The sequence below is a fragment of the Athene cunicularia genome, assembly GCF_003259725.1.
Source record: "Athene cunicularia isolate RWA chromosome 3 unlocalized genomic scaffold, athCun1 chr3_part1, whole genome shotgun sequence".
Lineage (NCBI taxonomy): Eukaryota > Metazoa > Chordata > Aves > Strigiformes > Strigidae > Athene > Athene cunicularia.
In genome coordinates this window covers 1,764,455-1,778,529 of record NW_020799097.1, presented here as the reverse complement: position 1 = coordinate 1,778,529, position 14,075 = coordinate 1,764,455, and the positions used below count along the sequence as shown (strand labels likewise).

At 45.6% G+C, this 14,075-nt stretch overlaps 1 protein-coding gene across 1 annotated transcript in view; it reads left to right on the top strand.

The window, feature by feature from the left end:
* FBXO16 (F-box protein 16) overlaps window positions 1–3,237 on the top strand; it is a 30,576-nt gene extending 27,339 nt beyond the window's left edge. The window contains exons 7-8 of the mRNA XM_026846375.1: window positions 426–645; window positions 2,852–3,237. Of these exons, the coding sequence (XP_026702176.1) occupies window positions 426–645; window positions 2,852–2,916 (285 nt within the window). The 3' untranslated portion in view covers window positions 2,917–3,237. The remainder of the gene's footprint in view (window positions 1–425; window positions 646–2,851) is intronic.
* Window positions 3,238–14,075: the final 10,838 nt, after the last annotated feature.

Below are 14,075 nucleotides of genomic sequence, written 5' to 3'. Positions count from 1 at the left end.
CTTAATTTTTAGACTGTTTAGTAAAATGCTCATTGAACGGTATGCTAAAATAAACGTAATCCTTTACACTGTGAGACTTGAAACAAGACTGGGATCAGTCTGCAGCCATATGCACGGGGGAGAATTAGTGCATTAACATATGAATTGATGTGGAGAATCAATTAGTGTGGGTTTGGCTTTACTAGCTTCAATTTCTAATTGGGTCCTTTTGTCCTTAAGGTAAACTCATACCAGAGCACAGGTCACTGCAAATAATACAGATTAGGCGTGTATCATTCACGACTGTAATTTAGGGGTATCATTTAGGAATATAATTTATAGAATGTATACAGGATGTATAGAATTTATAGTTCTCAATGGACTCTAACGTTTTCAGTCCCTCTGAAGCTTTTGGGATGATGATAATTACTGCCTTCTCTCCCTAGCTATCAGTTTCTGCAGATCTTGACTCTGTTCCAAAACCACCAGTTCGTCCCAGCTGGGCCACTCACCAGTCAACTGGGAACCTGCCCTCCAAAGCAGCCGCAAAGACCCTGGCCCAGAGCTCCCAGTGGAACGCCGGGATACGACCAGCACCTGTTCGAGCTCCGGTGCCAAAGCCACGTGAAAGAGGAAGGAAAGACTTGACAAACACCAGCTCTCCATGTTAGTATGCTGCCACGTCCCACGTGGAGGCTATTGTAGAGACTTCAAATATCCAAATTTAGTGCACAGAGGAAAGGAGATGGTGCTGGCAGTATATTTCTGTAGGTGAAGGAGAAGGCAGTCATTCTGGATGGTGGGAATCCAGATGACAGTGATCTGCTGCATCAAAAGAGAACATATGGCCAAAGACGTCACATCTAGCACTTGCTAGATCCACCTGTCTGTCACGACTGTCATCTTGGTGTTAAACGCTGGCACGGGCTTCACGTGGGTTTAACTCACTAATACTCAAGGCAGAGGAAAAGATCTTAGATCAGAAGTGACAGTGGGCTCAGTCCAAAGTCCGTGGACTCTGCCAGGTCCTGGATAGATGCCAGGAGGAGCTGCTATGGTTGGGTTGGAATCAGAGCATTCAGCAAGTTACAGGACAAAGCAGGGAGACAACAGCTGAGAAAGCAGCTGATCCGTGAACGCCTTCCAAAAATAAGGAGGCAGACTGACAAAATCAAAACCAATTTTATGCCATTTCAGTCTAGGGTTGGCTTGGGCACCTCTTCATGATGACCTCACCTCGTGATACACCCAGTATTTCCTGAAGGTCCTCGGTGTCTGCAGCCCGCTGGGAAAACCTTTTGGTATCTTTCAGAGGTGCACAACATTTGTGCAGATTTTGGTAAATGTCGTGTTAGTTCACAAGTAGGTTGCCAACATAAGGATTGCAATCTGTGACCCCTGATGATTTTTTATAGTACAAGGAGGGTAGCAGATAAAGAATCTGGACCGAACAAAGGAAAAGAGGCTTCTGATGTGATCCTGTTAGGATTTTCAAAGAGATCACAGGGGTAGAGTGAGGAGAACTTCTACAGGGCATCAACTATCCTGTAATTATTGATGAGCCCATCTAGAAGGGTGATAATGGAGCACGTGGAGACCTCCAGCATCCCTTTGGATCTCGCTCGTTTGTGGCAGGTCCATGGGCTAACTCCCGTGAGGAGGGCCCACGGTGCAAATGAATGATCACAAATACTTCTGTGGGAGATGAAAGAAAGAATTCAAACACAGACAAAGGATGAATAGGGAAAAGCACTGGAATGAGTAAGATAAGGCCCAAGGAAAACACGTGAAGACTTCACGGAGAAAGTAGTACATAAATGCATCCTGGTCATGAAAGCCAAGAGAGGAAAGCATCAAAATTAGGCTGAGGGGTTACAGCACCGTGTATTTCTAAAGCAACACAAGGTTTCTTTAAAATAGGGCCCTGGTCCTGACGTCCCATTGCCTGGACAGAGCCTTAGGAAGGCTGTAAGCCAGACTGGGGCCAAGTCATGAAGAGTTAAGCGTAGGCTCAGGGCCTTGGCTGAGTTATTGCTTGTTCCAGTCAATCAAGGGGATTCCACTGGTCCGGCAGCAGTGTTGTGGCCTCCCAGGAATGTGGCACTCAGCTCCGACTGCTGCATCCGGGAGGCACTGGGAGCAGGAATAAGGTGTTTCTTAAGTCTCTTAACTTCTGTGAACCGATCTGCGACTGCTGTCGAGGTATGGTTTGGTGTTGTCAAAGAGGATGCGGGGATGGAGTAAGGGGAGCTCCTGCAGGGAAGCAGCCACTCAGTGATCATTAATGATTCCATATGGATGGGGGATAAGGGCACGTGCAGGGGCCTGCAGTGTCCAGCCTGAGCTCTGCTGCAGTCACTGTCTTCTACAAGATAAAAAAATTAAAAACTGTGTACAAGCAAAGTGCTAGGGAGAGCAGGGAAGCAAGCTACCTACAAACACCATTACTGTAGTATAAAAACTACCAAGTTAAATTGTCCCCGAGGGATTGCATTTGGATTAGGGGCAATTTGCAAGGCAAACCTATATTTTTTTTGTATTAGAGAGAGACAAATCCTGTCTTAATCCCTTCTCCTGGACCTTTGTGATCTCTGCCAGGCTTTTCCCAAGGTAAACTTACCAACTTTAGAGACTGTGTCAGCTGGGCTTTACCAGGGCATGTTTGCAGTTTGTCAGAAAGGTGGGCCAGAAAAGTAGATGTTTTGAGTGATAATTGATTTCTCTGCAATAAGATGCTGAATGGAAACTGTCTTTCCATTCAACCCAGATTTACAAAGGTATTTGAGGTACTAAATGCCACCAAAATTATGCTTAGGGTCTGAATTCTCTGACTAAATTAATCTGATTCTCACATAATTTCTCTTTCGTCTAGCATCTCCACTGTTTGAGGCTCAGCCCTGGCACATTCCTCCATCTAACACATCTGACACAGAGTAAGGAAGGATCCAGAATATCTTCCATCCCAGCAGAACAGAAGGTCATCTGCCTGGCGCTGGGGAAACAACAGCAACGTTAACCGAGTCACGGATTGCGCTCGCTGAAGAACACGTGCTTTTGAGTCCTTCATAAGGATCCAGCTTTTTTTTTTTTCCTCAGCTGTTGCTAGAGAAGACTTTTTTCATTGACCTCACCACATAATAAAAAGAAATGGGAATGGAGGTCCTTCATCTATCCTTAGGTAGACTGGCCAAAAGAAATCTTAACTGCCTTTAAGCCAGTTTAGATAGAAAGGTGTTGGAGCAAAGGCTTTATACTTTTTTTTTTTTTTTTTTCTCCAGGTGGGATCCACCATTTCCAAACTGGAGTACAGTCTAAGTCTGTTTTCCTGCTGTGCTTCTCAGCCTGGTTTCCTGTTGCTGCTGCTCTGGAGCTGGTGCTATATTCTCTTTTTCTTCTGGGCATGTTGCCTCTGCAGAGTTCACCTGGGCTTTTGGCAATGGAGACACTTGTGCAGATCCTTGCTAGAGCTGCTGGACCTCACGTGAGCTTGCCTGTGCGTCGCTCGGACATCTTGGGGCATATCCCCTGGCCTGAGCTGCTCTGTGATGCTTTGCTGGTGAATTACAGAAGTTGTCTGTCTCTATAGGCACCAAGGGGATTGTGAAGACAGTGGAGCACTACTTGAGTGATGGAAATTGTACCCTCCCTACAAAGTGAGCGCTTTACCACCAATGATAACGCGATCCCTCAGCTGTAACCTACAGCCCCTCCCAAATGAGTGAAACTGTGAAGAAAGCACCACAGCCTTCAAGGGAAAAACCTTTAATATGTGGGAGAAAGGAGGCTCAGGGAAAATGCTTCAAGAAAAACCTGGTTAGGGCTGAAGACAGAATTTCTTTCTCATGTTAAACAAGGCAGCTCCATCTTTTCAATCGTGTTAGTGAGAAGGAAATCAAATCCCACACCCTGGATTAACATTGTACATGGCTCCGTGTGGGGAGCTGGCACTAGTCCAATGATTTAAGAGAATGTAAATCATGTGCTCTTATTTGTCCTCTCTGCAATTAAGGAAATATCCAGTAAATTATCGAATAGAGGTTTTTAAGGATAAGGGGATTGAACGCACAACTGTAACTCATTGCCTTATCATATCCCAGAGTGAGAGAGCTGGGGTAAAACCGAACCTTTCCACATGTTAGGAAGAGTCACAGTACACCCATGAATTCTCAACAATCATGGACTAGAAATCATGTTTCAGAGAAAATGCTGACTAGCTATCGTCAAGGATTAGGAGGAGACTTCTTATTTGTGAGCAGATTATTCTGCACTGTGTCACTTGAGGGTCTCAAGTTTTTTGGTGCAAGAGACATGGACCTTTGTCAAGACCAGGCCTGGGGCATGACGCACCATGGATCTTACCTGAAGGGAGAGTGTCCAGCAGGAGGCTCTGCCCATTGGGGTATTTTGTTGAGTGCCATGTGAATTCCAGCTCCAAATCAATGTGATTAGGTAACTCAGTGCATCTCCCTCTCTCAGACTTTGTTCTTTTCTTTTTCTAGTTGCCCTGGATGCTTGGAAGGGGGGATTCATCTCAACCAACACGATGGCCTAAGAGCTAGTTAAGTCTGAGCTGGTCAACTCTCCAGTGATCAGCTGAAATAGGAACTTGGAGATGGCAATTATCTCATATATCTTAGGATCTGTTGATTATGCAAGCTGACTAATTTTGATTAAGAAAGCTAACTTCTGAACATTTAAAGTGAGGTGGGGTAAATCCCATCCAAAACATTCATCAGCATCATTCCCTGGTATTGCAAATCTCTCCTCACAAGCCTTTTCCCCCAGGAAACCAAATTAAACTGATGGCTTCACGGGTGTTTCCTTGGCTTCTTAAATCTGAATTGTTGTTCCAGCTTTTTTTTTTTTGTCTCTGTTAGGCAGCACATAGCTTCCTGTGGCACCAATTCAGCACTAGGTCCGTGTTACAAACAGCAAATGGCTACACAAGGAAATGATGTAACCCCGCAGCAATGGTTTTTCTTTTCTCATCAATGAGCGTACTCGCTGGAAACGTAAAGTTCCCAGGGTCTGACTGGCCTGGGAGCTGAGTGTTCGGGCATTGCTGGAGACACCGTGCCTACACTGCAGCAATGAGCATGTGTCTTAAGTGCTCGCTATACATTTTAAGGCTTAGGCTTTCTCTTATAAAGTTTTTGTATTTATGACACTGTCAAATAACTAACAGTAATGTCCAGGAATGTACCAAGCCAGGTGGTCTATCCTTGAAGTAACAGCAGACCTGTGTAACGCCTTGATGGAACTCCTACCGATTACTTTATTAGAATAAAAATGTACTTACAACATACTTTACAATCATTCCTGAGGTCACAAAATGGGTCAGAATCTGAAATGGAGACAAAAGAGGTTCCATCACCTGCTTCTGCCAGGAGCTGCTGCCTGGCCTCAGGCAAGACTCACCGTCTGTGCCCGGGGCTGCTGATCTGCAGAGGCAGATGGTTATTTACCCGCCTTTATAGCCCGCTTCCAGATATGCTGATAAGGAATTGCTAAACAAGTACAGAGGAAGGTTGTTACGCCTTCCTTGCCCTTCCTTGTAGATGTGCATTTCTCTGCACTGCTTGGCATATCCAGATCCTGCACAACTCTCATTAGCCACAGCCTTTGATTAAAGAACTGAAAGTACCTTTTAAACCCCAGAGGCCAATGAATCAGCATTGCTGCATCTGAATTCCACCAGTACAAGCAAGATCAGAATGTGAGCCCTAGGCTACAGCCCTGCTCAGATGTGGGGAACAAACCCAAACATGCCAGTCGCCCTCTTGCCCAAGCTTTACCATCCGTTTCTGCCCAAAACTCCACCTGCATTTACCTGGTGTTCCTTGCCGGGAGCAATGGCAGAGTTTGGTACTGTAGTTTGGCTCTGTAGCCAAAATGAAGTTTTCCTAATTAATGCTCTTCTGAGCTAAAGAAACAGAAACTTGGGAAAAGGATTATGTGTAACTGAAGTTGATGGGAGTTGCAGGTGGGAGTACAGTTGGATTAAAACTAAGGATTTTTGGAAATGTCCAGCTCGCTTGGCAAGATGGAAGATGAGTGAACGTGAGTTGTTACCAGGGAAGCAGGAGCATTCAGAGAGTGAAGTCTCGGGATTGTAATATGTTAAAGGACGCTTACTGAAGAGCGTGGAGACCTTGTGGCAAAGGGAAAGCAGGTAATGATAGTAGCTAAATGCAAGATAAAAAGTTGCTGTAATAGGTGGATGAAGCTGATAACGAAAGGAGAGCACAGCTCAGCTCACGTAAGGAAGGGCTGAGGAGATGAGGAGGCAGTGACAGGGTGCACAGGGCTGTGTTTAGGGGGGTGTGGATTAAGGGGAGGGAGGGGGGTATGGGAGTCGGTTTGAAATCAGTCGCCTTGTCCCTGCTGGCTTGCTGTTAGACAAGCATCTAGCCCAGGCATCCCGCCTGTCCTGCGCTCCGTGCCATCCCCAACGACATACAAAAACATCCTCCCAGTGGAGGACGTGCACCACCACATAATTCAAGGGAAGGAATTGCTTTCACACCCCAGCCAGCCCAAAGCAGGGCACGGCTACACACACAGACAACCCCTGACGGCGTGGCCACATCTGAAACATCCCTTCCCGCACTGCAGCTGCTGCAACAGCTTTGAGAGGGGCGATGGCAGAAGATGTGTGTCTGGATAGATGCTTTGTCACTATTTGTGCAGCCCATGTCCTGAGAGCACAAGCACTCTCCAAACCACGGATAAATTGCTGGTTGGCACAGGATGCTTGGGAGACCCCTGGGGAGGTAAAATCAGAGGTAGAAACAGGTCCAGGCATTGCAGGGCACTCCCTGTAGGAAGGAAACTGAATTCAGCTCTCCAAAAAGCCCTGAAGGCAGGAGAAAAGTAGCAACGGGAGCAGATGGTCTAAACCATATTTTCAACCTGTTCCATTCGAGGATCTTGCTTTGTATAGGCAGGATGTTGCCAAACCCACCCGGCAAGGTGGAGAAGGCAGGAAGGTCTCACAACACATGCACACACCCCCCCACACACCCCCCCGCCGTGCCTGCCAGGCTGCTGTGCTGACCTCAGACACCAGAGCAGGCTCCGGTTGCTTTATAAACCAACCCGAGCGGTGGGAACAGCCGACCTGCTGCTCTTTCCACGTGCTCTCTTCCCTCCCTGCCGACCCTCCTGACCCTTCAGTCCGCAGGTGCACACCTGCCATCAGCGCGATGCCAAAATAGCTTCAGGTCTGCCCCCAGATCAGGGGATTTTCAAAGAAAGGTTTTTACCAGCCCATAAATCATAAAAGTGGGTCACTTGGCAGTTGCCAGCATCTCTCTTCATTTTTTTCTATAATTTGGTGGGATTTTTTTTTCTTTTTGGTGGCCTGTTTTCCCTTTCTGCCTGTTCTCTCCACCTCTGCAGTCCTGTTTTCTCATCCAGGCAGCCTCTCCGCTCTGCTCACTGCTCTGTTCACGTTACTCAGAGATCCACCAGAATCTACTGGTTGATCAGGATGTCACCAGCAAGGAGAAGTGGGAGCCGTCGGCACGAGCGAGGCTCTGGCTAAGAGCACCAAACACACAAAAGCAGGTGGTTCCCCATGCGAGATGTAATTCAGCCATGGAACTCTCTGCCTCGAGAAGTTGTAGATGTTGAAGCTCATGTGGACTCCAGAAGTCATTGGAGATTCAGAGAAGGATCTCGAGGTTATTTCAGAGGGCCGTAGGAGAATTCAGGCTGAAAGGGACCCCAGGAGGTCTCTGGACCAATGTCCTACTCTAAGCAGGGTCAGCTCTGGGACCAGCCTGGGTTGCTTTATCCAGCTGGGTCTTCAAATCCCCCAAAGATGACACAAACTGCTATGGGCAACCCACTCCCACGCTTGGCTGTTTGTCCTTACACCCAGTTTGAACCTCTCTCCTTAAAACTTACACCCATTATCTCCTGTCCTCCCACCACACACCACTGTGAAGACATAAATTCCTTGGATGTACAGGGGGGGTATGGTGCTGTCAGGGCCCCCAAAGCCCTTCCCCTCAGCCTCTCCCCACAGGGAACCCCCAAACACCTCTGTTCCCTCCCCTGCTCCCTTCCACCCCCCCGGACCCAGTTCCCCACATTGTGCTCCCCAGGAGCGCACAGGTCCACAGGCGCCTCTCAGGGAGCGACTTTTAGCCTTTTGCCCGGAAAATCCAGCTTGTTTTCCTTTCCTCACGTCAATACTTTGCTACCATCTAGCGCTGACGGGGCGCAGGGCCTGAAAACTGCCGGGGGGGGGGCGGACAGGGGGGCCTCGGGTGTCGTCCCTCAAGCAGGGTCGGTTACCCACTGTGCAAAAAGCCAGTCTGACACCCAGAGCTGAGCTACTGGTTTATTCCCGATTCACGCAGAGGTGGGCGCTGGGTGCCGATTCCACAAAGCCAACACGCCGCACAGAAGAACTCCGGGGGAGTTTATACACTTCGCCCTACACAAATCCACATTTACTCTTATCGCTTTATCCCTCGCTGGGTAACAACCCGCCTCGCCTCCATTTACGGTCACGGAGGGCTGTCGGTTTTCTGTGCAAGCTCCAAGGGTGAGGGTCTTTATTCAGGCAGAGGTCTTCGAAGCAATGGGCGTGATTTTGCCTATTAGAATGAGGATAGTTCCTCCAAAGGACACTCTAATCTCTAATTAAGCTGATTTAAGGTAAACAATTTTAATGAGCCTCCATGTTTCAGGATGTTTCTCTTCGTTAAGGACTGTAGTTCCTGATCAGAAGTTCCTTACTAATCACTGTTGACGGTTTAAAGAATAGACTGACCTAACCCGATGTGTCCTATCAGTCCTTGTATTTGATGAGAAACATTTGTAGGCACTATAATATGTCCTGTGTGTCCTTGTACTTGATTAGAAACATTTGTGCAGGCTACAATTCCCCCCTTTGAGACGATGTTGAGAACTTACATTCATCTAGATAAGTCTCATCTTTTGCATAGTTTGTTCACCCCCACATAAGCGGCATCTCCACGAACACTGGACAAGTACCTAAAGGCATACAAACACAATTAATACTGTAACTAGAATTCCTAAAAGTTTCTTTATCCATAGACTCAAATCAGGGAACCAGGGAGTTAACCATTTGAATGTTTCTCTGAATCTGTAAGAAGTGTTATCCTTTTTTTTTTTTTTTTTCCTCTCATGTAGCGTTTTAGTCTGTTGCCAAATTTCATTTAAATCCGTGGAAATTCTTCCACTTTGATCTACATAGACATAGCAGCTTGTATTTGTGCACACTCCTTGAGAGGTCAGCAGCGTATCAAGAGCCATCCTATTTGGTCAAGCAATTTTAGCTCAGACACTTCTTGCAGGGCCTTTAGAGCATCGTAAGTCCAGTTTTCTCAATTGAGGCCAAAATATTTCCTATGGCTTTTTCCAGTTTGCTGACCCCTAACCATGGAATAAACCAGCTGGCAAAAGAAGGAAAAGCTCTTGGTCATTTTACAAGAGGATTGGCTTTTTTTTCCCTCACTCTTTAGGAATGATCTTAGGCAAAATTGGTTATTTCCACTAAATTTGTCCATGATTGTTATATTTGGAACAATTGCACCTGAAGTGCATATTCCTGCCCAGTTCACCAGTAAAACTTTCCTGGCTCACGTGCCACATATCCAGTACCATTCCTCACCTTCTGGAACTGGCCAGACAATATTGGGCAAGCCAACATTTCCTCTTTTTCCTATTGTTATTGTACAATTACAGCTAGTGTCATTTCCCACAGAATTGTTGTTTTCCAACACGCAATTTATTCTATCTATCCCCCTTTTTTTTTTTTTTGGAGGGGGGAGATCTTTGGAAACATAATTCATAACTCTCATGTGGAGGTGGGTTTTCTACTTCCCATCCCCGAGATTCTAAAGATTCGATTTTAAAAGAGGGTTTACTCCACGGATTTTGCCATGATATATTTGAAGGAATGGGTATTCTTGTTAAAGGACTCCCCTTTTGGCCATATTATGGAAAATGAGTACAAACCCAGAAATTAGACTGGTGGGTGACTGTAATTGTCCTCTGAATCAGATTGGGATGTAAATTCCGATCTCACAGATTTCCTGGTTCCTGTTGAGTCAGAAAAATTAGCATACAATACCATATCACCCAAACTAATCTCACTTTGTTCTTGATAGACGTTTCTAAGCACGTCTCCCACAAAAGGAATCAATATTATGAATAGTATACAAACCAAAGTAATAAATCCTTGAGCACAATCTAAATCAGAATGTGACTTAATGGATTCCCAGCTACAGTTTACTGGATGCTCAAAATCCTCAGCTTCAAAGGTTGGGTTTCCTCAGAAATCCACTCTTCCTTTGGAGCTTCTTTTACTCTGGTGTAGGGTATCCAAGAGTCAATCCCTTTTACTTTAAAGTGGTGTAGGTAACCAACAGTACCAGGTAAGGCCCTTTGCACTGGTCGTTTAAGGGCTCATCCTTCCAAGTGTGGATACAGACTCTATCTCCTGGCTGGAAGTCATGGACTGGAGTATCTAAAGCTATAGATGATCTCTGGTTTAAGGACCTTTTTACCCTTAGATAACTCCAAGGCTCAAGTTAAAGCTGTAATTTCTGCCTTTTGAGCAGAGGTATTGGGTAGCCATGCTCATGTTTCAGTGGGGTTCCACCAGGCCATTCCTCATCTCTCCATTCTTCTCGTTCTCTGGCACATATGTTACCAAACAGGCTTGGGCTATTCTTGAATCCCTGGAGCAGCACATTCCAGCAGAGTTGTACTTTCCTACCAGTGCTGGGACTCTCCCATTCAAAGGCAAAAATTTTCTGGCTCTCCTCCTCCAGGGGAATACAAAAGAAAGCATTTTTAAAATCTAACACTGTAAAATATACACTATTTGCAGATATTGTAGACAGTAGAGTGTAGGAGTTAGATACTACAGGGTGAACATCTACGGTGATTTTATTAATTTCCCTTAAATTTTATACCAGTCTATATTCTTTGAGTCCGGGTTTCCTTACCAGGAGGATAGTGGTGTTATACTCAGACCAACATTCCCTTAGTAAGCCATATTGCACGAAGGTATTAACGGTTCTAACCCCACTCTAGCCTCTAATTTCATTTGACACTGCTTTTTCCTTATCTGTTGTGATCGTGATTTTAAATCCACCTTTACCAGAGTAGCATTCTTTGTTCATCCAGGTTTCTTGGAGGCCCATACCAGGGGTATTACAGTATCCAAAATTTCTTCCGAGATCTTGGTCCCTTTCTGCTCCTTTTCAGTCAACAGACACGATGAAACTCTCCACGCTGTCTCCTCAGGCACGTGTAGCTGAAGAGACTCATCAGAAAATGTTAGCTGTGCTTTCAATTGGCATAATAGATCTTGTTCCAGCAAGGGGAGGATCAACAGTTTCATTCCTCAGCTTCACTGGAACCAGGAGGTCAGCTGGGGAAATTTTAGTATTTTCCGCCGGTCCCTGTCAGTCTGAATCTGAGGTTGCTAGCACGATCAGATCTGCCTCAGGTTCCAGACCCCCTTGGGCCACTGTCCTTTTTTTGTAATCTCTCCCTCTCTGGACACTCATTTTTCCTTAGAATAAGCACATTGATTTTGTCCTAATGGCCTGCAGATGACATGATTATTCACGTGGCCTCTTCCCCTACCATTACACCACCCCTTCTGAACCCTCTACCTCTCGCTGAACTCTCAGTAATTGCTGCTGCCAACAACGTAGACTGTAATTTTCTCTTTCTGCTTCTCCTTTTGTCTCTCCTTTTTTTCGACTTCATCACGAATAGTATAATAAACCTTACAAGCTATTTCAATTAATTGTGAAATCAACATTTCTCTGGCACCATCTGCCTTTTGTAATTTTTGCCTAATATCTGAGGCAGATTGTGCAGTGAGAAACATATCAAATATTCTCCTATTCACCTCATCTTCTGGATTCAAATCCGTCCACTGTCTAGCAACATTACACAACCTTTCGTAAAATGCTGATGGATTTTCTTCACTTCCCTGACTTATTTCATATGACTTTGACACATATTTGTTTCGGAATTCTGTGTTGGACCCCATACAAAATTAATTGCTGATATTGTTTATTTTTCCCCGCACTGATGTTTGGATCTTATTCTGGATATATGCTGTGCATGTGTCTGGCAGGGTCATCATTAGCATTATGGCATTCATTCCCTTCCCTAGCCTTTTCTAGCACCAGACACTTCTCTTCCTCTGTAAAAAAAAGTATTAATCATTGCCTGAAGAGCTCCCCAGTTAGGGTTAGGAATTAGTAGTATTGTTTCCAACAGCTGATACATCTTCTCTGGATTTTTGTGGTATGATCCCATTGACTGTTTCCAGTTCAACAAATCCGAGGTGGTAGAAGGTACATGTACAAACACAGGCATTCCTTCCTGTGGAGAGCCTTTTGGCAGAAAATGGACATCTCGGCTCGACGATGTCCTTGATTGAAGAATAAAGAACGACTGAAGAAAGTTGGCAGCTGATAAACAAGAAAATACAGAGTTGCAGAACTAAAGAACTGATAACAAGGATGCTGATGGTAGAGTTAATCTTTTAGCTTAGCCAATCAGTGTATAGACTAGAGCACGTGGACAGCAAATGCACAGAACATTGTAATCATAATAACGCAGCCTAACTCATGCTTACTGACATAGTTTTGAAGATGGTATAAATTCTCAGTGTTAATAACAATAAAGGTCTCTGTCTGTTTACACTGTACATGGAGTCCATATCTCCATCTACCCACCTTCCACCCCGGCTGCTTGTCGGAGGAGTGCTTGTACAGCTGGATGCTGTCCTCTAGTCCTTCCCGAGACTGAACTAAAAGTTTCTTTCCCTTCCTTCTGGGAAGATCCCTCTTCCTCACTACTGCTTCCACTCACTGGTTCCGCTTTTCTGGTTCCCGCAGTTGCACGTCCTCTGGCTCCTCTGGCCCCTTAAATCCTTTAACACTCCCTTTCCCTATCGCATGCCAAGCAACACCGCTGCTTTTTCTTTCCTTGCCCACTTTCAGCCAACACGCACATACTGTTAGGATCATTAGCTAACAAGTTACATTTTTTCCTTATTTCATGATTATTCCACACCATGAAAAACAAATCAACATATGGTACTTCATCCCGCTTACCCATTCTTCTACAGAACCACATCAACTGTTAAATAGCATTATCATTCAAGGTCACATATTCTGGCCTCCTGATTTCATCATGGTCAAGTTTTTACATGGGCCACCATTGTCCACAGTATTTTAGTAATTTAAATTTTGTCAGGAGATCCCATCCAAATTTATTCCAATGTTTAAAGATGCGTCCTAAAGGGGTACAAGGAGGCTTCTCAGTAGAGGAAACAGAACCCATACTGAAATTATTTCCTGGAAAAAATTTCTTTAAGGACAGCTTCATACACTCAGCTTTTAGGAAGAGAGCCCTCTGCTGCTCATCCCCCACATCTCTGTGTAGATGAAAATTAAGCTCCTGCTGCAGTGCTTTAGCAGAACAATTTATGCAGAGCAATCAGAATCCGGAATAAAAATTCTACTCATCAATCCCCCCCTGTGCCCCTTTACTGATATTTTGTAGAGGCATCGCACTGTTGTGTTCATCACTGTCTGACTGTGGGAGTGGAGCTGGGGGAGCCCCCAAGCAAGAGGTCAGTGCGCGTTGGAGTCCAGTTGGGCCGCTGCTCCCCGTTGGGTACGACAAGACTATCCGGGCAAGGGTGCCAGTGTGGTCCCGTCTGGGTGCCTGAAACTGTCGTCCCTCAAGCAGGGTCGGTTACCCGCTGTGCAAAAAGCCAGTCTGACACCCAGAGCTGAGCTACTGGTTTATTCCCGATTCACGCAGAGGTGGGCGCTGGGTGCCGATTCCACAAAGCCAACACGCCGCACAGAAGAACTCCGGGGGAGTTTATACACTTCGCCCTACACAAATCCACATTTACTCTTATCGCTTTATCCCTCGCTGGGTAACAACCCGCCTCGCCTCCATTTACGGTCACGGAGAGCTGTCGGTTTTCTGTGCAAGCTCCAAGGGTGAGGGTCTTTATTCAGGCAGAGGTCTTCGAAGCAATGGGCGTGATCTTGCCTATTAGAATGAGG